General features: G+C 38.5%; 1 protein-coding gene across 5 annotated transcripts in view; it reads right to left on the minus strand.

The window, feature by feature from the left end:
* WDR19 (WD repeat domain 19) overlaps positions 1-23,370 on the minus strand; it is a 113,182-nt gene that overhangs the window by 84,667 nt on the left and 5,145 nt on the right. For 4 of the 5 annotated variants that reach the window (XM_030314025.1, XM_030314024.1, XM_030314022.1 and 1 more), the window contains exons 5-9: positions 11,950-12,065; positions 8,113-8,228; positions 2,996-3,076; positions 1,010-1,122; positions 331-504 (exon numbers count right to left, since the gene is read on the minus strand). In XM_030314025.1, coding sequence (XP_030169885.1) covers positions 331-504; positions 1,010-1,122; positions 2,996-3,076; positions 8,113-8,228; positions 11,950-12,065 — 600 coding nt within the window. The remainder of the gene's footprint in view (positions 1-330; positions 505-1,009; positions 1,123-2,995; positions 3,077-8,112; positions 8,229-11,949; positions 12,066-23,370) is intronic. The other variant, XM_030314027.1, reaches the window with a different exon arrangement.

Raw genomic sequence — 23,370 nt, forward strand, 5'->3', positions numbered from 1 at the left:
TACAAAGGTCTGCCCAGGGTTTATAGCTGTATTCAGTGAGAGAGACAGATGGAATGTGCTTACTTCATATTACCTGGAATTACCTATTTTAAGATGGATTTTCAAGCATACTCAATTTTAGGTGTTGTATTTAGTTTACATCTAGTATTTATTTTAGGTTTTGCCCTGAGTGTTAACAGCAGAAGCAATCTTAGAAATTTTCAATTGCAAACAGGTTTTAGGAGTGCAAGAAAGTATGGTGGATAGAGTCATATTAGCCATCAAAGTCTTGTTGAATATCTTCAATATTCCTTACACAAGCTTTCCTGGGAAAATGTGAATATAACTTACCAGGTGTCACCACATGTAGCAGCTTTATTAAGCGTCTGTGATACTGCAATACTGGTTAGACTATCTTTGTGGTCACGAGCCTGAAATACCTCTTGACCAATCTCTCTAATATGAGTGGAGATGACCACAAAAATTCCACGTGAAAAGCCAATCATGATGTAGCCATCACCATACCTATAGCAACAAAGGCAACAATACATTAAAAGGATGATTAACTATCATTTGCAATAAAGTAAATAAGCAAGTGCCTTAAAACTAAAGAACTACAGAATCCAATTTATCAAGGGCCATGTAATATGCTAGGTAGTTTCACATATTTTTTTTTAATGTTTATTTCTGACAGAGAGAGAGAGAGAGAGAGAGAGAGTGAGTGAGTATGAGTGGGAGAGGGACAGAGAGAGGAGGAGACATAGAATCCAAAGCAGGCTCCAGGCTCTGAGCTGTCAGCACAGAGACTGTTGTGGGGCTCAAACTCATGAACCATGAGATCGTGATTTGAGCCGAAGTTGGCCACTTAATTGACTGAACCACCCAGGTACCCCAAGTTTCACATATTAAATCATAGTTTACAATCCAGAAAATGTTACATATAGAAGTGAAAATGCTAAGGTCAAAAATGAAATATATTAGTAAGGAAAAACACACGGATATCTTTTGGTAATAAGCTTTTTTTACATACCACCTATAGCAGACAATGTTACCATAGCGCTGCTGAAATTCCAGATCAATTGGACTATCTGGTTCATTCAGATTATAAAGAAACAAAGTTTTCTTGCCAACCACCACACTGATCTGCCAGAAAAGATTAAGAGATCATGCAAATGAATTACTCAGTACTTCGTGAAGACCAATAAGGAAATTCAAATAGCTAAATCTAATTTATGCAAACAATGAGCCAAGTTTACATTAAATGTTGTAACTAATAAGATAACGTGATTTAAAAAAATACATTGTAATATATAGTCTGGGAAGGGTCCTTGGCATTACACACATCCAACATACCCTTTGAAAAGTACATTAAAATAGCTGGGTGTTACTTTATTTTATTTAAAAAAATTAAAAAAGAAAAAAAAATTTTTAGCCTTTATTTATTATTGAGAGACAGACAGAGAGACAGAGCGTGAGCAGGGGAGGGGCAGAGGAAGACACAGAATCTGAAGCAGGTTCCAGGCTCTGAGCTGTCAGCACAGAGCCTGACACGGGGCTCAAACTCACAAACTGTGAGATCATGACCTGAGCCGAAGTTGGATGCCTAACTGATGGAGCCACCCAGGCGCCCCTAAAAAAATTTTTTTTAATGTTTTATTATTTATTTTTGAGGGAGAGAGAGAGAGAGAGAGAGAGAGAGCGCGCGCAGAGGAGGGGCTGAGAGAGAGGGAGACACAGAATCTGAAGCAGGCTCCAGGCTCCAAGATGTCAGCACAGAGCCTGACATGGGGCTTGAACTCACGAGCTGTGAGATCATGACCTGAGCCAAAGGTGGATGCTTAACCAACTGAGCCACCCAGGTGCCCTTGGGTGGGTTAACTTTTTAAAATTCTCTACACCTCTCATTAGAGTTCTGTGCAATACAGGACTGTAAGTCTGACAAAGTTCCACTGAAACTGAATTCATATCCAGAGTATAGAGAGTTTTCCATCCTAAGAGGACATTCTGATTTTGAGCCACATTGTGTGGGTAATTGAGCTCAATTTTTTATATCATCATTCTTTCCATCACCTGCAGGTCACTGGTCAATGTTGCTAGACTAGTGTCCCTCCATTACTCACACAGTCAATATTTGATTGTAATTTTCAGTGCAGGGTTTACCTGTGTGAGGGAGGGGAAGGAGTGTATTACTTATTTGGGCTCATTAAGAGTGATGGATTTATATAAAAAGAGAAACACTGATATATTTCCTTGATTCTACCAATTATAAGTCACTATCAATTAAATAGCTTTTTAAGAAATTGGATCATTTAATTTAAATATATTTGTATTAATTGTGAAAATCATCTGGATTTCAGAATATTAAATTGTGGCAGGGAAAATGCATCTAAGCTATTAACAAAATAAAAAGTACAAATTCCAGAGCTCTGGTCACCATCTCCAATAGCGTGAAAAAAAAAGTGATATAGAAATCAGGACTTCTATTTGTGAAGGCGCCCTCCCTGTTTTTACCACCACAAGAATCGGAAGAGCAACACCCACTGCATCAGGAAGATGCCTTCATCTGCTGTGACACCAGGCAGCTAGATGTTGCCAGCAGCAGCAAAAGCAACTTACATGCCTAAGAGACTGGAGCTTACACTGATTTAATAAATGACAGACCATAATTTATTTATCACTCTACATTCTGAACCATCCTAGAAAAGGAGAAAAAATAGTCTACAAAAGTATCAAAATAACTTGGGCATGGATTTGACTTAGAATTCTTTAAAAAAAATTTTTTTAACATTATTTTTGAAAAAGAGAGAGAGAGAGAAAGAAAGAGAGACTGCGTGCACACAAGTGGAGGAGGGGCAGAGAGAGGAGACACAGAATCCAAAGCAGGCTCCAGGCTCTGATCTGTCAGTATAGAGCCTGGTGTGGGGCTTGAAACCACGAACTGTGAGATCATGACCTGAGCTGAAGTTGGACACTAAACCGACTGAGCCCCCCCAGTGCCCTGGTTTAGCATTCTTACTGTGCTTTCAGCAGCAGACATTCGATCATCAGTCTTCATCGTGGAAAACTGCATGTCGCTAGGCTCTGATCTCACTGACGTCTGCAGGGATAGAAATGTTATCACTATGAACAAATGCAACACTTAAATTCATTCTGAATATTAATAAAACAGGTAACTTGCTTTTACTTCTGTTATACCTGAAAATCCCACCATGAATAAACCTCTAGAAATTCTGGATGAAACGGAACACATATCTTATCAAATAGATACATTAAGCTTGAAAGAAGGTAAGGAAAATTTCCAGGGACAATAAGCAAAGATCAAACCATAAACCAAAGTATGTGTGCAACTATCCAGAGCAGTTGGTAAGGAGATAATAAAGAAGCCCATTTGATTTGGGCTGAGCTTTGAGTCAGAAGAAATGCCGAAAACATTCTTTTCAAATCAAACGTTCCTTCCTATCCTCATTATGATCTGAAGTTCAAATTTATACTTTGAGTGGTCTAGAAACTCCGTGGAGTGTTTATCAAAAGCAAATCCAAAGCCTCTTCCAAAGCTGCAAAAAAATGTCCACAGACAAGCCCTGCTGAAGATGAGCTCACAATTCAAAATGAGAAAAGTCACAAAGAAATAATGCATCAAGAGCAAAAGTCAGCAGATCTAAAAATAACAGAATTCTCAGAGAGAGATCATAAAGTAATGCTTTAAAATGACTAAATACATAAAAAGACTCATAAGTATGACAAGAGACTTTTCCTTTATAATATTAGAGAGAGAGAGAGTGGTGGAGAGGGGCAGAGGGAGGGGGATAGCATCGTAAGCAGGCTCCAATGCTCAGCGTAGAGCTTGATGCAAGTCTTGATCCCACAACTCTGGGATCATGACCTGAGCTGATATTAAGAGTCAGATGCTCAACCAACTGGGCCACCTAGGCACCCTGACAAGAGACTTAAAAAAAAAAAAATCCTGACAGATTTTTAAGAGAACTACAAAGTATTTTTCTTTTTTAATTAAAAATACAGCTGACCCTTGAATAACATGGAGGTCAGGATAGCCGAGCCCCTGTACAGTTCAAAATTGGCATAAAATGTTGATTCCCCAAAACTTAACTACTAATAGCGTACTGCTGACTGGAAGCCTAATAACATAAACACTCAATTAATACATGGTTTGCATGTTATATATATTAAATACTGTATTCTTACAATAAAATAAACTGGAGAAAAGAAAACGTTATTAAGAAAATCATGGGGTGCCTGGGTGGCTCAGTCAGTTGAGCATCTGACTCTTGATTTCAGCTCAGGTCATGATCCCAGGGTCGTGGGATTGAGACTCACGTCAGGCTCCACACTGAGCATGGAGCCTGCTTGAGATTCTCTCTCTCTCCCTCTGTTCCTCTTCCCCATTCACTTTATCTCTCTCTAAAAAAAGAAAAAAAGAAAGTCATAAGAGAAAATACATTTATGGTGCTGCACTATATTTATTGAAAAAAAATCCACATATAAGCAAATCTGCACCGTTCAAACCCATGTTGTTGAGGGATCAACTGTATACTTGACATACAATATCCTATTACTTCTAGGTAAACATCATAGTAGTTCAATATTTATATACTTTACAAAATTATCCCCATAAGTCTAGTACTATCTCACCCAACAAAATTATTACGATATTACTGACTATATTCCCTATGCTATATATCATACCTCCATGACTTATTTATTTTGCAACTGGAAATTTGTACCTCTTAATCCTATTAATGCCTATTTTGCTCTAAAGTACTTATTAAAAATGAAAAGAATCACTAAAATAAAAAAACTCAAATTTGACCAAATTTCAAGAGTAAGTGAACTGATTTGATAAAATTATCCAGAAGTTGTAGTGACAAAAAGATATTACGAAAGAGAGTTAAAGAGATAGGAGGTCCTACATATGTCTAACTGACACTGCAGAAGGACAGAATAGAAAGAGCAAGAGGTAATACCCAAGAGATAATGACTAAGAATTTTCCAGAATTGATGAAAGACAGCAATTTTCAGATTCAAGAAATAAGAGAAGCCCTTAATAGGACAAATAAAAATAAATGTACACAAGTAACACTAGAGTGATCTTCAGAATAGTAAAGTCAAAATAATTCCGAGACAGTACCAAATAAAGCAATGCTTTTAATGTATGCTTTGCTTACCACAGGACAACTTAAGTAGTATGTCTAATTCTGGAAGCATATATCTTAAAGATCAGAAATGGGAAATGTGTGCAGATAATGGCTGAATATAGCGACTTCCTGGGATGCTATGTAGCAAAACATTGTAAGACCATGTCTTCATTCAGTGTTGATGTCTGATATGGATACAAAAGTGTGGAGCTAAAGCATTTGAATTGTATTATCATTCTAATTCAAAAGGGTACCAAAATAGAACGCTCAAAATTTTAGGTTTCTAGGAAATATCTTTTACACTAGTTAATCTTTCTTAAGAACCACTTTAATCATGCTATGGTTCTGCTCAACATGGTTGAGTTACTTCTGCTTAACTTTCAGAGCTTTCCAGATACAGGAACCAACTTTCTTCTTCAGCCTTATTTTCTATAAATTTTCAATCAAAGCCCACATCTGCAGTCAAGCCAATCTTGAACGAGCCATAAACAAGCTTCAAGTTTTTCTTCTTATCTTTGTTCATGCTGCTTTGCGTGGGTTGAATGACAGACTGCTAAATGTCTTATGGTATCCACTAAAACAAGTTTCAGTGGGGCACACGATCGATGATCTACAGAGACTAAATTTTGTAGCTTCCCTGGCAGCAGTGTGGCGTGACTATATGATTAGGTTCTAGTGATATGAATGGAAACAATAAATGCATCTCCCAGACTAGGTCCTTTAAATGTTTCTTGCACTCCACTTCTCTTTCTCCCTTCCCTGGGGTGGAAATACAGATCTGGTGCTGTTAACTATGCATATGAAGACAAAACATCCTAGCAAATAGCAGAGCAGTAAGATGGAAGCAAGGAACCTGGGACTATGTACAGCCTTGTGAAGCAGACATGCAGAGATGATCTGCCTACCTCTCTCTGTTATATGAGAAAGAGAAAGAAGAAAAACCATCCAAACTACCATATTCTTAGAGCCCTTGTAATTTTGTGTTTTTTTTCAATATATGAAATGTATTGTCAAATTGTTTTCCATACAACACCCAGTGCTCATCCCAAAAGGTGCCCTCCTCAATACCCATCACCCACCCTCCCGTCCCTCCCACCCCCCATCAAACCTCAGTTTGTTCTCAGTTTTTAAGAGTCTCTTATGCTTTGGCTCTCTCCCACTCTAACCTCTTTTTTTTTTTTTTTCCTTCCCCTCCCACATGGGTTTCTGTTAAGTTTCTCAGGATCCACATAAGAGTGAAAACATATGGTATCTGTCTTTCTCTGTATGGCTTATTTCACTTAGCATCACAGTCTCTAGTTCCATCCAAGTTGCTACGAAGGGCCATATTTCATTCTTTCTCATTGCCATGTAGTACTCCATTGTGTATATAAACCACAATTTCTTTATCCATTCATCAGTTGATGGATATTTAGGCTCTTTCCATAATTTGGCTATTGTTGAGAGTGCTGCTATAAACATTGGGGTACAAGTGCCCCTATGCATCAGTACTCCTGTATACCTTGGGTAAATTCCTAGCAGTGCTATTGCTGGGTCATAGGGTAGGTCTATTTTTAATGAAGCCCTTGTAATTTTGGATCTCTCTGTTACAAGTTCATCCTATACCTTGATTTATTCAGATCATCTGTCTTTTAAAGATTCCTAATTCAACTTTCCTTGATCTCCTCCATCTCACATATGTAAGACTTGTAAGCTATACCACAAAACTGGCAATCGCATAAGGTTGTGTTTTATCGTAATTAGTTCTGTCTTTTTTGAGAGTAGGATCCTATGGTTCACAGCTTTTAAGATGATCCACAATGATCCCCACCTCCTGGTTTCTTTGTGTAATCCCCATCCCTACCCCTCGAAGTGTGGGCTGGACCCAGGGACTTACTTCTACATAACAGAATATGGCAAAAATGATTTTGAGATCAGGTTATTAAGAGATTGTGGCTTAAGTTTCAAATGGCTGCTCACAATCTATTACCACCTGCTATGTTATGAGGCACTCTATGGAGAGATCCATGTGGCATGGTAATTAGGTAAGTTTCTAATCAATGGCCAGAGAGGAACTGAGGCTCTGAGCCTAACTACCTGTAAGGAACTGAACTCTTGTCAACAACCATGTGACTGAGAGTGGAAACAGATTTTTTCCCAGTCAAGCCTTCAGATGAGACTCCAACCTTCACCAATAAAATGCAGCCTTTTAAAACCTTAATGCAGCTAGGTGCACCTACATTGCTCATCCACAAAAACTATAAAACAATAAATGTATATTGTTTTAAACTGCTAGGTTTTGAGAGCAATTTGTTATGTAGCAATAGAGAACTAACATAGGGTCATATTTCGTATTTCTTCTAAAGTACATAGCACAGTGCCACACACCTAGTGGGCATTTAAAGAATTTGCTAGTTAATATTGCCCCAGCAATACTAAATCATAAGCCAAGTGGTCCAAAGTATAATTTACCCACTGGTGAGATTATGTAGTAGCTCTTGGTAATACAAATTCCCTTAAGGAGGAGCCACTGAGGATCTAATCAATTGTGAAATTTGAACAGCGGTAAACTTTAATCCTAAAATTAAATTTAAAATTTAATTAGGGTTAGTTTGGAAGCAATTTAACATATCAGTTAAAGTTAAATTAACATATCAGGCAGACCAGAATCCAAGTTTAGTTATTCACATTTATATTATAAACATACATATATAAAGTAAGGGTTATCTCACAAATGGACAGACGGAGTATAACCACAGAGCCGATAACCCACGCTAATACTCGATAATGGAAAATGTACAAAGGAAAATATTTGGATAAAGTAGTCCTATGAAGAAAAGTGTACTAATACATAAAAAGAAAAGCTTTTGTTGTTTAGAATATGAAGTTATTGTATACATATCTCACGTAGAGATTTAAAAATTGTACAGATTAGCTTGGTAGACAAACTTCATTTCAGGGAAATTCTGAATATATTGGACCAAGGATGTTACTGTATTACCTGTCTTATCGTGTCACCTTCCTGATTGCTAACTGTAATCATTTTATCTTCACCACCTAAAGCAAGCAGATTTTCTGCATTCCAACATCCACATGTGATTCTCTTAGTGTGTTTTCCTGAAAAAGAGATGATTTTTGTACAGACACATGGGTTTCTCAAAAAAAAATTAAAAGATCTGTGATGTCTAATCTGAACATTTAGGTAATATGACATGGATATTAAACAAAGAATGTTAAACCTCATCAAAGCAGTTAGTGTCTAAGCAACCTTATTTAAAAGTTTATTACCAAGTTACAAATCAATATAACAGCATAGAAGAGCAATAATGCTTTTTTTTTTTTTTAACTGTTTAGGTGGATATTCTGCTACTTGATAAGTTTGTTTGCTTACCATGTAGCTAACCCTGTAACAATGTCTCTAAGAGAGGCAAATCCCACGGCACTGGAGTTATCTTTACTATACTCAGCTTTACAGGGTGGTAGACCCTTGGTATAAACAGATTCAACATTCACAGTTTTGACTATTCATGAAAAATTAGAGGGCATTAGATTTGTGATAATACTGAGGTGCAAATCTGAATGTGTCCTAGTGAGACTTGTGTTAAGAACTGAGTCACTTAACTAGTAAGGGATATTAGATAGAACCACTATGTATCAGGAAACTTTTTTGCTGAGGAGTCTAGCCAGTGCAAAAACTGTATTTGGGGAGGCAGAGAATTACATACTTGACACTGTGAGATTTATTGAAGGTCCTAGCATAAATCTTTGAGTCTCAAGATTAATTCTACAATGAGAAATAGAATGGTTAAGTATACATACTCTGGAGCCAGACTGCCTAGATTTGAAACTTGGCTCCACCGCTTACTGTGAGCTACTTAACATTTCTATTCCTTAGTCGCATACCCATAAATGGGGGATAAGAGTAGGGCCAATCTCACAGAGCTGAGGATCAAATGAGTTCAAGCACTTAGAAGAGTGCCAGGCATAAAGAAAGTGCCATATAAGTTTAGCTATTTTGGCTGCTTTTGAGAGCAGAGACCACACCATTCTTTCCACCCCTTACAGAACTTAATACAGTACCCATGCAGGAAGTAAGTTCTTTTTTTTTTTTTTAATTTTTTTTTTTCAACGTTTATTTATTTTTGGGACAGAGAGAGACAGAGCATGAACGGGGGAGGGGCAGAGAGAGAGGGAGACACAGAATCCGAAACAGGCTCCAGGCTCTGAGCTGTCAGCCCAGAGCCTGACGCGGGGCTCGAACTCACGGACCGCGAGATCGTGACCTGGCTGAAGTCGGACGCTTAACCGACTGCGCCACCCAGGCGCCCCAATAAGTTCTAAGCAAGTAGTTATTAAGTGAGTACAATCTGAGGCAGGAGTGTGCCAGCTATGTTAGAGGCTCAGCAAGGAGGACAGTGTGGCTGGAGCAGAGGAAGTGAGAAGATGAGATGAAATCAGAGTTTGCAAGCACCAGGTCATGCAGGCCTTGGCTGGCCATTGTGAGGACTCTGGCTTTGACTCTGGGTCAGATGGAGGACCATTGGAAAGGTCTGAGAAGAAGGCTCACTCTGGCCCCTAGTTGAGAATATTCGATAGTGGGGCAAGAGTTGAAGCAGGGAAACAAGTTAAGAGATTGCAGAAATTCAGTGGAAGATGTTTGAGGCTCACACACAGCGGAACAGGACAGGTGGTGAGAAGATGCTGGATTATGGAGATATCTGAAGATAATCCTGTAAGATTTTCTGGCAAATTAGATATGGAGGGTATGGGAAAGAGGAAGAATCAAGACTAAGGGTTAGCCTGAAGATCTAAAATGATGAGATGTCACCAATGGTGAGAGGGACAGCTGTGTGTCCAAAGGGTTTTAAAGATATTAAATTTGAAGTATTTATTAGATATCTCATCAGAGATGCTGAGTAAGCAGTTGGATATAGGAGTCTACAAATTGGAAGAGATAAACATGGGAGTCGTCAGGATACAGATGACATTGCCAATCAGGAGGCCAGAGCACAAAAGTGAAGGGAGCATTCAGAGAAGACACTGAGATGTAGTAGAGTTTTCTGATTAGAAATTAAGGGACTTGGGTGCTACATTGGAACTGGGCCCAGAGAGATGGGCATGAGGAGGGAAAAAAGAGTGAACAAAGAGAGGTGGGAAAATCTCAAAGACAAACTCCTTTCTATACCCGAGAAAGGGAGAAGAACATCTCTCCCTCCTCCTTCCTGTACACCTCAAGGCCTCTTTGCTTGCAGTGCTCAGAACTCAGGTTGGCCTTAACATCAAGAACAGTTAACATGTTTTGTGTGCCTACTTAAAGTGTTCTGGGCACTTTACATGTACTGACTTATGTAATTAATACTGACTCACAGATGCTCTAGTATGGTAACTGGGGTCTGAACCATGTTATTGAGAGGCTTGCAACATTTAATTAAACTGTAGTAAATGAATTTCATGTATATAAGAACCATGCAATGAGAAAACTGCCCGTGTCTAGTCTAGTTGAGGAAATAAATCAGTGTGAGATGAAACGTGGTAACAGATTTTAGTTACTGTGAAATGTTGACAGATCATGCTACCATGCGGCAGCTACCTGGAGTGGAAAAGCTTGGATTTAGGAAAGTGAGTTATTTAAAAGGAAAAAAGGCAGTCACAAATCATAGCCAACTCTGAAAGAGGCAGCTATTATATATTTAGCTAAAGATACAAAATTAACTTGAATCTCCTTAGGCCCATTTTTCACAGTTAATAAATGACTGAGAACAGACTCATATTCATATTAAATACGAAGATCACATATAAAATCATGAACATATGGCAAATGCCTGACACAAAATAATCATGCTTTGATGAATTATTTTCTTATACATCAGGTGTCAAAATTTCTGGGGCCTGTAAATTAATTGGCGGGATATTCCTACAGATGAACTGGGATACAAAAAAATGCCTAACTGAAGTCAAATAGACAATTTGTATGGTGAAAGTTGTTTTTTATAACTCAAAATAGTTTGTTTAGTTTTTCAAATGGATCAATAACATTACCTTTTGTCTGGAGTACTAAAAATATTAATATTAAACAGACATATATGTGAAAAAAATGAAATAATTTAATATCCTCAGTTGAAAGGTACTTTCTCAAGTATTCTGTGGGTACTCTTATCTCCAGGGTTTAATTTCTTCCTTAGCAGTAAATTATAACTCTTCTGGCTACCTGGGTATAATTAAGCCTACTAGTTTCGCCATTTACCAGCATGATGTTACAATAATTAAGAATAGATCTGTTTCTTCTTGGGTATTCAGAAGGCAGATGCTAAGTGACCAGAGATTGTGGGAATCAAAGAGCCTGAACCAAGAATGTCAAACAAGGAACGACACACCGTAGTCATATACCCTGAGGCAAATGTAATTCCCAGTGCCTACATAGGCTAACTTGGTGTTTGGAGAGAGCAAGAGGTTAGAATTAATATCTAGTTATATTCTCACCAAACAGTCACCAAATGTTTTAGTCCGTCTACTGATGTGTTGATATGAACATGAGCTATTCCATGTCCACAGTTCTCAATCTGGGTGAGAAAGGGACAAATGGAAGCCATCCTATTAATGTCCTGGTGTCCACAGGCACAGGTGGACCTTAGAGAGACATTCATTCTATTTAGCCTGGATAATTCTTAGGAGACAGTATAGATGGATCTTGAAGTTTAGCTAGATATAAGGCTTGACCAGGGGAGCCTCACTACTACACAATTTCCCTTGCAATATCAGCAAAATCTAAGGCAGTAAAATATATTACATTTATGTAAAGCATCTCAAGTATTTAGCAGTGTTTCCAGCTATAACCTACCCAGCACAGGAATCTTTCGAGATGTCTGACGATTATAAATAAGCAAATTTCCTTTAACAGTTCCAACAGCCAGGAAACTTCCAATTTTTGACCAAAGAAGGAAAGACATTTGATCCCTATAACATTAAAATACCAATTACTAAAAAAAATTCACAATCATAACCTCCAAACAGATCCTTTAAAAAGTATTTCATGAATAATTTTAGTATCTACTTAGGAGCTAAAGTACAAAATTACAACTTAATGCTTTAGAACAAAAACTAAGTGCTAAAGATATTTTGGAGATGCTAGAAGGTGATCTTACTGTCAGACCTACAAATTCAGTGCAGACCTACGAATATGTAATAAATAAAAATGTAAGCCATGATGGAACCTCAAATTTCATTAAGATGACTCATGATGAGATGGTTTAATTAGTCTAATGACAGCTGTAGATGTGGTAAAAATCTTAATGGATGAGAACACCTCATGCTTTCAAAAAAGTAGGTCCAATAACACGGTATATTAAACTGGAAACATCATCGACAATTCATCGCCTTAAATAAAACATATATTTTCCAACTCTGTCACTTTTTAAAGTTTTTATTTAAATTCCAATTAGTTAACTGCAGTATAATATTAGTTTCAGGTGTGCAATATAGTGATTCAACATTTGAATACATGACTCAACGCTCATCATGACAACTGCACCCCTTAATCTCCATCACCTCTCTTGCCTATCCCTCCAGGAACCTCCCCTCTGGTAACCATCAGTTTGTTCTCTATAGTTAAGAGTTTGTTTCTTGGTTTGCCTCTCTCTCTCTCTCTTTTCTTGTTTTGCTTGTTTCTTAAATTCCACATATGAATGAAATAACATGGTATTTGTCTTTCTCTGACTTATTTCACTTAGCATTATATTCTCTAGCTCCATCAATGTCACTGCAAATGGCAAGGTTTCATTCTTTTTTATGGCTAAGTAATATTCCGTTGTGTTTATGTATACACATAAATACATATATACCACATCTTCTTCATCCATTCATCAATCAATGGAACACTGTTTCCATAATTTGGCTAATGTAGATAATGTTGCTATAAACATCAAGGTGAACATATCCTTTTGATTTAGTGATTTTGTACTCTTTGGGTAAATACTTAGAGTAGTATGATTGAAGGATCACAGGGTAGTTCTATTTTTAACTTTTTGAGAAACTTGCGTACTATTTTCCACAGTGGCTATACCAGTTTGCCTTCCCGCCAAAGTTCCCATTTCTCCACATCCTCACCAACATCTATTGTTTTTTATTTTAGCCATTCTGACAGGTATGAGGTGATATGTCATTGTAGTTTTGATTTGCCTGATAAGTGACGTTGAACATCTTTTCATGTGTCTATCAGCCATCTGTATGTCTTCTGCCCATTTTTTCATTGGATTATTAGGTGTTGGATTTTATAAATGCTTTATATATTTTGGATATTAACCCTTTATTGGATGTCATTTGCAAATATCTTCTTCCATTCTATAAGTTGCCTTTAGTTTTGTTGATTGTTTCCTTCATTGTGCAGAAGCTTTTTATTTTAATGTCCCAAGAGTTTATTTTTTGTTTTGTTTCCCTACCCTCAGGAGACATCAAGAAAGAAGTTGCAGGGTGCTTGGATGGGTCAGTTGGTTAAGTGTCGACTCTTTTTTTTTTATAAATATATTTTTTAAGTTTATTTATTTTTTATTGAGAGGGAGAGAGCACAGCTGGGGAGGGGCAGAGAGAGAGGGAGACACAGAATCTGAAGCAGGCTCCAGGCTCTGAGCTGTCAGCACAGAGCCCAATGCAGGTCTCTAACCCACAGACCATGAAATCATGACCTGAGTGGAAGTCAGACACTTAACTGACCAAGTCACCCAAGCGCCCCTAGTATCTGACTCTTGATTTAGACTCAGGTTGTGATCTCACGGTTGTGAGATTGAGCCCCACATTGGGTTCTGTACTGGGCGTGGAGCCTGCTTAAGATTCTCTCTCTCCTTTTCCCTCTGCCCCTCCCCCATGCACTCTCACACACACTCTCTCTCTCAAATTAAAAAAAAAAGGTGCAGCAGCAGATGTCAAAGAAGTTACTGCCTGTGCTGTCTTCTAGGATGCTTATGGTTTCAGGTCTCACATTTAGGTCTTTAATCCATTTTGAATTTATTTTTGCATATGGTGTAAGAAAGTTGTCAAGTTTCATTCTTTTGCATGTTGCTATCCAAGTTTTCCCAACACCACTGGTTGAAGACACTGTCTTTTTCCCACTGGGCATTTTTTCCTGCTTTGTTGAAGATTAATCATATAATCGTGGGTTCATTTCTGGGCTTTCAATTTTGTTCCATTGATCTATGTGTATTTTTTTTGTGCCAGCACCATACTGCCTTGATGATTACAGCTTTGTAATATAGCTTGAAGTCCAGAATTGTGATGCCACCAGCTTTGCTGTTCTATTTCAAGGTTGGCTATTCAGGGTCTCTTGTGGTTCCACACGAATTTTAGGATTGTTTGTTCTAGCTCTGTGAAATTGTTGGTGGTATTTTGATACAGATTGCATTAAATGTGTAGATTCCTTTGGGGAGTATGGACATTTTTAAATTTTTTTTTTTCAACGTTTATTTATTTTTGGGACAGAGAGAGACAGAGCATGAACGGGGGAGGGGCAGAGAGAGAGGGAGACACAGAATCGGAAACAGGCTCCAGGCTCTGAGCTGTCAGCCCAGAGCCCGACGCGGGGCTCGAACTCCCGGACCGCGAGATCGTGACCTGGCTGAAGTCGGACGCTCAACCGACTGCGCCACCCAGGCGCCCCTAGGGGGAGTATGGACATTTTAACAATATTTGTTCTTCCAATCCATGTGCATGGAATGTTCCATTTCTTTGTGTCATTTTCAATGTCTTTCTGAAGTGTTCTATAGTTTCCAGAGTACAGGTGTTTCATCTCTTAGGTTTATTCCTAGGTATCTAGGATTTTGGTGCAATTGTAAATGGTATTGATTCCTTAATTTCTCTTCTACTGCTTCATTATTGGTGTACAGAAATGTGACCGATTTCTGTGCATTGATTTTATATCTGGCAACTTTACTGAATTCGTGTATCATTTCTAGCAATTTTTTGGTGGAGTCTTTCAGATTTTCTACACATAGTACCTTGTCATCTGCAAATAATGGAACATTTACTCTTTCCTTATTGATGTAAATGCCTTTTATTTCTTTCTATGTCTGGTTTTTGTGACTAGGATTTCCAGCACTGTGTTGAATAAAAGTGGTGAGAGTAGGGGCACCTGGGTGGCTCAGTTGGTTAAGTGTCCACTTCAGCTCAGGTCATGATCTCATAGTTTGTGGGTTTGAGCCCCACATCAGGCTCTGTGCTGACAGCTCAGAGCCTGGAGCCTGCTTTGGATTCTGTGTCTCCCTCCCTCTCTGCCCCTTTCCTACTCAAGCTCTGTCTCTGTCTCTCAAACATAAACATTGAAAAAATTTAAAAAAAAAGTTTGAGAGTGGACATCCTTGTCTTGCTCCCAACTTTTGGGGGAAAGGCTCTCAGTTTTTCCCCATGGAAGAGGATGTTAGCTGTGGGTTTTTCATATATGTCCTTTATTATGAGGTATGTTTCCTCTAAGCCTACTTTGTTGAGCATTTTTATCATGAATGGATGTTGTTCTTTCTCAAATGCTTTTTCTGCATCTATTGAAACAACCATATGGTTCGTATCCCTTCTCTTATTGATGTGCTGTATCATATTGATTGATTTGCAAATACTACCCTTGCAACCCAGGAATAGTTCCCACTTGATCATGGTGAATAATTTTTTTAATGTTTTGTTGAATTCAGTTAGCTAGTATTTTATTGAGAATTTTTGCATCCATGTTCATCAGGGATATTGGCCTATAGTTCTCTTTTTTAGTGGAGTCTTTATCTGGTTTTGGTATCAAAAGAATGCTGGCCTCATAGAATGAACTTAGAAGTTTTCCTTCCTTTTCTATTTTTCTGAAATAGTTTGAGAAGACTAGGCCATAAGTCCTCTTTAAATACTTTCTAGAATTTGCCTGTGAAGCCATCTGGTCCTGGACTTTTGTTGGTTGGGAATCTTTAAATTGCTGGTTCAATTCCTTTGCTGGCTATAAGTTTGTTCAAGTTTTCTATTTCTTCCTGTTTCAGTTTTGGTAATTTATATGTTTCTAACAATTTAACCATTTCTTCTAGCTTGTCCAATTTGATGGCATACAGTTTTTCATAATATTCTCTTATAATTGTTTGTATTTCTGTGGTGTTAGTTGTTATTTCCCCTCTCTCATTTGTGATTTTACTTATTTGGGCCCTTTCTCTTTTCTTTTTGGTAACTTTGCTGAAGGTTTATAAATTTTATTGATTTATTTTTCTCACAGAATCAGCTCTTGCTTTCATTGCTCTGTTCTACTGGTTTTTTGTTTTGTTTTGTTTTGTTTTTAGTCTCTACATCATTTATTTCTGCTCTAATCTTTATTATTTCTTTCCTTATGCTGGCTTTAGGCTTCATTTATTGTTCTTTTTTCTAGCTTCTGCTAGGTGTAAGGTTAGGTTATTTAAGGTTTTTCTTGCTTCTTGAGGTACACCTGGATTATTATATACTTTCCTCTTAGGACCACTTTTGCTGCATCCCAAAGGTTTTACACCATTTTGTTTCCAATTTGATTTGTTTCCATGTGCTTTTTTATTTCTTTTATTTCCTGGTTGACCAATTCATTGTTTAGTAGCATGTTATTTAATCTCCATGTATTTGTTGTCTTTCCATTTTTTTTCTTGTGCTGACTTCTAGTTTCACAGCATTGTGATCAGAAAAGGTACGTGGTAAGACTTCAGTCTTCTTGTATATGTTGAGGACCATTTTGTGACCTAACATATTATGTATTCTGGAGAATGTGCCATGTGCACTTGAAAGAATATGTATTCTGCTATTTCAGGATGGAATATTCTGAATATATATGTTAAGTCCATCTAGTCATTCTAAGCCATTGTTTCCTTTTTGATTTTTAGTTTAGATGATCTGTCCATTGGGGTGCCTGGATGGCTAGGTTGGCTGAGTGTCTCACTTTGGCTCAGGTCATGATCTTAGGGCTAATGGGTTTGGGCCCTACATCGGGCTTTGCACTGGCAGCACCGAGCCCACTCAGATTCCCTGTCTTCCTCCCTCTGCCCCTCCCTCACATTAAAATTTTTTTTGATGATCCATTGATGTAAGTGGGGTGTTAAAGTCCCCTACTATTATTGTATTATTATCGATTAGTTCCTCTATATTTACTATTAATTGTTATATATATTTGTGTGCTCCCATGCTGGGTGCACAAATATTTATAATTGTTAAATCTTATTGGATTGTCCCCTTTATTATTATATAGGGTCCTTCTTTGTCTCTTGTTACAGTCTTTGTTTTAAAGTCTAGTTTGCCTAGGGGTGCCTGGGTGTCTTAGTCAGTTAAGTGTCTGACTTCAGCTCAGGTCATGATCTCGTGGTTCAGGAATTCAAGCCCTGCATTGGGCTCTGTGCTGACAGCTCAGACCCTGGAGTCTGCTTCAGATTCTGTTTCTCCCTCTCTCTGTCCACCCCCAGCCCCACTCACGCTGTAGCTCTATTTCTCAAAAATAAACATTTAAAAAAAATTATAAATAAATAAAGTCTAGTTTGTCTGATAAAAGTATTGCTACTCTTTCTTTTGACACCCATTTGCATGATAAGTGTTTCTCCATCCCCTCACTTGCAATCTGCAGATGTGTTGAGGTCTAAAATGAGTCTCTTATATGCAGCATATAGATGGGTCTTGCTTTTTTATCCATTCTGACATCCTATGTCTTTTTTTTCTTAATGTTTATTTTGAGAGAGTGCACACATGCAAGCAGGGGAGGGCAGAGAGGGAGAGAAGAATCCCAAGTACACTCCACGCTGTTAACATAGAGGCTGACGTGGGGCTAGATCCCACAAACTGTGAGATTGTGACTTGAGCTGAAATCAAGAGTTGGATGCTTACCTGACTTAGCCACCCAGGCGCCCCATAACATCCTATGTCTTTTGATTGGAGCATTTAGTCCATTTACATTCACAGTAATTTATGATACTTGTGTTATTTATTGCCATTTTATTACTTGTTTTGTAATTGTTTCTGGAGATTTTCTCTGATTCTTTCTGGTCTTTCCCTCTTTCATGTTTTGCTGATTTTCTTTAGTGATATATTTGGATTTCTTTATTCTTTGCATGTTTATTAGTGGTATTTGATATACTGTTACCATTAGGTTTGTATAAAACCTCTTTTGCAAATAGCAGTCTATATTAAGTTGATGGTTGATTAAATTTTAACCCATTCTTTTCTCCTCTCCTCCCCAAGTTTTAGGTATATGTTATTATATCTTATATCCTTTTTTTTGTGAGTTCCTTGACTGATTTTTTTACAGAAATGTTCATTTTTACTGTTTTTGTGTTTCCTGTCTTTATACTGTCACTTTTGGTTTCTCCTTTCCATTCAAAGAGTCCTTTTAATATTTCTCACTGGGCTGGCTTAGTTGTCACGAACTCCTTTAGTTTTGTTTGGGAAATTCTCTATCTCTCCTTCTATTTTAAATGATAGACTTGCTGGACAGAGTGTTCTTGGCTGCAGATTTTTCCTGTTCAGCACTTAGCACTTTTTTTTTTTAATTTTTAAATGTTTATTTATTTTTGAAAGAGAGAGACAGAGTGCAAGTGGGGGGAGGGCAGAGAGAGTGGAAAACACAGAATCTGAAGCAGGCTCCAGGCTCTCAGCTGTCAGCACAGAGCCTGATGCAGGGCTTGAATTCCTGAACTGCAAGATCATGACCTGGGCTGAAGTTGGATGCTTACCCGACAGAGCCACCCAGGTGCTCCTCCTGTTCGGCACTTTGAAGATATCATGCGCTCGCTTCTAGCTTGCCAAATTTCTGTGAAAAATCTTAGCCTTATGGGTTTTTCCTTGCAAGTTAAGAACTTTTGTCTTGCTGCCTTTAATATCTTTTATCATTATATTTTGCAATTTAATTACAGTATGTCTTGGATTAGGCCTGCTTTGGTTGGTTTTGATGGGGAGTTCTCTGTGCCTCTGGATCTAGATGCCTGTTTCCTTCCCGAGATTAGGTAAGTTTTCAGCCATTATTTCTTCAAATACATTTTTTGCCCTTTTTGTCTCTTTTCTTCTTCTGGGACTTCTATAATGGGAATGTTATTATATCTGATGGAGTCACTGAGCTCCCCAAGTCTATTATCATGTTGTATAACTCTTCTTTCTTTTGTTCAGCTTCATTACTTTCCATTACTTTGTCTTCTAGGTCACTAATTTGTCCCTCTCAGTCTTCCAGCCTGTTGTCCACTGCATCCAGTGTGTTTCTAATCTCATTTATCGCACTCTTCATCTGATTCTTTTTTTTTTTTAACTCTTTTGTCTCTGTGGGATGGGTCTCACTGATGTCTTCTTTTCTCAAGCCCAGTGAGTATCCTTATGATTGTTGCTTTAAATTCTCCATCAGGCATGTTATTTATATCTATCTCACTTAAATCTCTGGCCATGACCTTATCTTGTTCTTTTGTTTGGGATAAATTCCTTGTCTTCTCATTTTTTTCTAAGTCTCTGTCTTCTTTTGTGTGCTATTAAAGCCAGTTAAGTCTCCTGCTCCTGAAACTAATGGTCTTATAAAGAAGACATCACATAGCATTTAGGGCCTGGTGCTTCAGGGAGTGCTTCCAGTGTGTGTGCATGCACTGTGCTGTTGTGTTTTGGCTGCCCTATCCTTCAGTGAGTCATCTGCAGGGCTCTGCTTGACTTCTATGCACAATGTTTGGTCCCTGATCTGATGTGGCAAGTTTTAGTCTGCTTGTGAAATGAGACCTGTCACTACTTCCACCAGAACTGAGGCCCTGCAGCACTCTCTGCTTAGGAGACATGGTGTGGGCAGAGGTTTGTGATGGTCTTCTGGGGGAGTGCCCTGCCACACTGGGACTGAGGTGTGACTGAGAAAAGCAGTTCCACTGGAGCACAGGGGGTGCTTAATAGAAGTTAGGCAGCCATATCCATGCTGCACTGCTTCCACAGGTGACTGTGTTTATGCTGTGGAGAGAGAAATGGCACTGACCAGCTCCTTTGTTCCTGGAGATGTATCTCCGTGAATGCTGTCCTCGGGGACATGCTCTCAGAAGAGCAAATGATCTCCCAATTTTGTGGCCCAGTCTCTCTTCAGATTGCTGTTGACATGCTGTATGCCCCAGGTTGTTTACCTGCCTTCTCTCAAGGAGCAGGGCAGTACCCTCTAGGCTCTATCCTAGTGAAGCCTGCTGACCTTCAAAACTCCAGGCTTTAAGCCCCATTGGTTGCAAGAACTCATGAAATTCAGCCCTTCTCATTTTCCAAGCCAATGGCTTTGGGGAAATGTTCTCCTTGTGCATTCCCCTGTATGCTCCTCTCTCAGTTGCCCTTCTCCATGACCACGCTCCTTCCCCTTCACAGCAGCCAGGATCCATTTCTCCACTAAACCATGGCTCCACACTTCCTATCTTTTTCTATGTGGCCTCTTCTGTCCCTTTAGTTGTAGAGTCTGTTCTGTCAGTCTTCAGGTCGATTTCTGGGGTATTTAGGATGTTTTGATAGTTATCTAGTTCTATTCATGGAACAAGGTGAGCCTAGGGTTCTCCTATTCCACTGTTATTCTCTGTCTCTCCCAACTCTGTCACTATCAAGGGTAGCTCACTTAGAAAGAGGTAGAAAGCACATTTGCCTACCACCAGTTCTTATGTACATTCTAGGATCTACTGGTTGAACTTTTATATAATTCTTTACTACATGGAATCGGGACTCCTTGGAAAGTAGTAGACTCCTTTCCATATATTGAGGAAAGAAATCACAATGGGTATAGAAAAGTGGTTCTGAAAATGCAATCACAGGACCAGCAGCAGCATCTGGGAACTTCAGAAATGCCACTTCTCTGATCCTACCCCAGACCTACTGAGTGAGAAACTCTGGTGCCCAACTATCTGTGTTTTAATAAGCACTCTGATGCACCTAAAGTTTGAGAACCACTGATAGGCCATTCACTGTAGAAAATAACACTGGTTTCAAGAACATTTGATACCTAGGAGACAAAAGTTCACCTAAAGTATATAAAAAGTTAGTTGTAACAATAGAAGGATGTAGTAAATGTGTAGTTAAAAAAATTACTTCTGGGGGCACCTGGGTGGCTCAGTCGGTTGTGCATCCAACTCTTGATTTTGGTTCAGGTCATATCTCAGGGTATGTGAATTTGAGCCCTGAATCAGACTCTGCACTGACAGTGAGGAGCCTGCTTGGGATTCTCTCTCTCCCTCTCTCTCTATTCCTACCCTGCTCATGCTGTCTCTCTAAAAAAATAAATAAACTTAAAATTGTTTTCTTTAATTACTTCTAATAAGAAGTACTAATATACCAGGCTGCTGTGTTTCATGTATTAAGCATATATTTTTAAAAGATCAATATACATGTTTCTTTTAATGTTTAAGCAGGCATGACAGCTGTGAGACTGTCTCTCAGATCTCCAGCTATGGAAAGTGTAACTGACCAGTGTCCCCAGATGCTTGGCACTGGAATCCATCACCTCAATCTGCTGGGGCCCACGCCCTCCCACAGGCTACTTCCAGAGAGTAACTGAGTGGACACGGATACTGTTGAGGCCCATTCCCAGGAGATACAGGATTTCTCTGATGGGTTACTTTGGCTTAAAGTCTCCCCAGAGGCCTAGCTGAACTTTCTTAGAACTGAGCTGCAGTCTAAGACATTTCTACCTAACCTTTCTTCCTTCCCTCTCCACTTTACAAGGGTCAGATATGCACTGTGGTCTGGTGGCTCTTCTAACCTGCCCCCTCAAGGTTCCCCCACAGTTATTTCTTATAATAAATCTCATACACTCAATCCTCTTTGGGAGTCTGCTTTTTATAAAACATGAACACAAAGAATTGTGAGCAAGCTAAATAGTACCTTTAGACATTAAATATTAACTAATATTTAATTGGTTCCACCTTAATGATAATTACAATAACATCTACCATTCACTCAGTTCTTGGTTTCATGCCCAGGCATGACACACAATTAAACCTCACAACTCTGAGATGATATGAGGAAATGGATCTGTGGGAAGATAGACAGCAGAGGAACATACACCAGTCTGAAACACTGGAAATTATGCTTTTTTCTTCAGGAGAGAATGTGGTCTCACTGATGCTGAATTTGGTTCAAGAACCAGTACTTGATGTTTATAAATATTCTCTTGAATGGAAGAACAGAAAGTACTTCAAATCTTTTGAAAAGTGATGCATACCCCAAGTGTAAAAGGACAGAGCAAGAAATGTTAAGACTTTATAATGGGCAGACAATATCAACTGTGAATGCACACCTCATGAGTCAATTTTGAGGGAAAGGAAAACTATGCTAAGGTTACCTTTGGTCTTGTTCTGCATGGCCACCTTTCTTCCTCTGGGTTATTATTATCCTTGGTAAATTGGAAATTTATAGTCTTATAGTGTGTGTGTGGCCTACCTGCATGCCACATGACACCATGAGGCAGATATTATTACTATACCCATTCCATATAAAAGAAGAACTTGGGATTTAGAGAGAGGTTAAGCAACTTGTTCAAGGTTGAGCTACCAAGTTTCAGTTGTAAATAAAATTTGCTTTTCCATATGTCAAAATGGTTTCTATTTTAGCACAGACCTGTAATTCATTCTGTTTTCCAAATGTATTTTCCATTTGGGAACTGTCCCACCTTTCATCCCACTCTTCACCTGGTGGGATTTTCAATCCCATGGCACTGTGTACCCTACTCAGGGACCTTTTGAGTAACTGAGTGGACAGGGTGATGTGATGGGATATGCTCTTCTCTTTGGCATAACTTGCTGTGAGTGATATGATATAAGTCAATAGCTGGCAGTAGCCATGGAAACAGTCTGATTTAGAATAAGTCAATACAGAGAAAGGAAGAGCTAAGAGCTAGAGTCTTGATTGCATCACTAGAACCCCTAGATCCAGCCATGCCTGCGGCCAATCCTATCTCCAGATTTTTCAGATATTTTGTCTCATCTTTGTACATTTTAGTCTGTTCCATAGAAAGCAACTTCTTAAGAAGCTATTTATATTTTACAATTATAACAGTTTTACTCTAATTGGGCAAAATCAATAGAATTATATGTAACAATAAAAAATAAATGAACTTTCATAATAACTCACAAATGCATTTTTATAATGATAGCAGTAAGTATTGTTAGTATCAAACCTACAAATAATCATATTTCTTTCTTTTTTTTTTATTTTGAGAGAGAGAGAGTGCACGCGCATGCATGCGCATGAGCTGGGGAAGAGCAGAGAGAGGGAGATAGAATCTCAAGCAGGCTCTGTGCCATCAGCACAAAGCCTGACATAGGGC

The sequence above is a fragment of the Lynx canadensis genome, chromosome B1, assembly GCF_007474595.2.
Source record: "Lynx canadensis isolate LIC74 chromosome B1, mLynCan4.pri.v2, whole genome shotgun sequence".
NCBI classification, from domain to species: Eukaryota; Metazoa; Chordata; class Mammalia; order Carnivora; family Felidae; genus Lynx; species Lynx canadensis.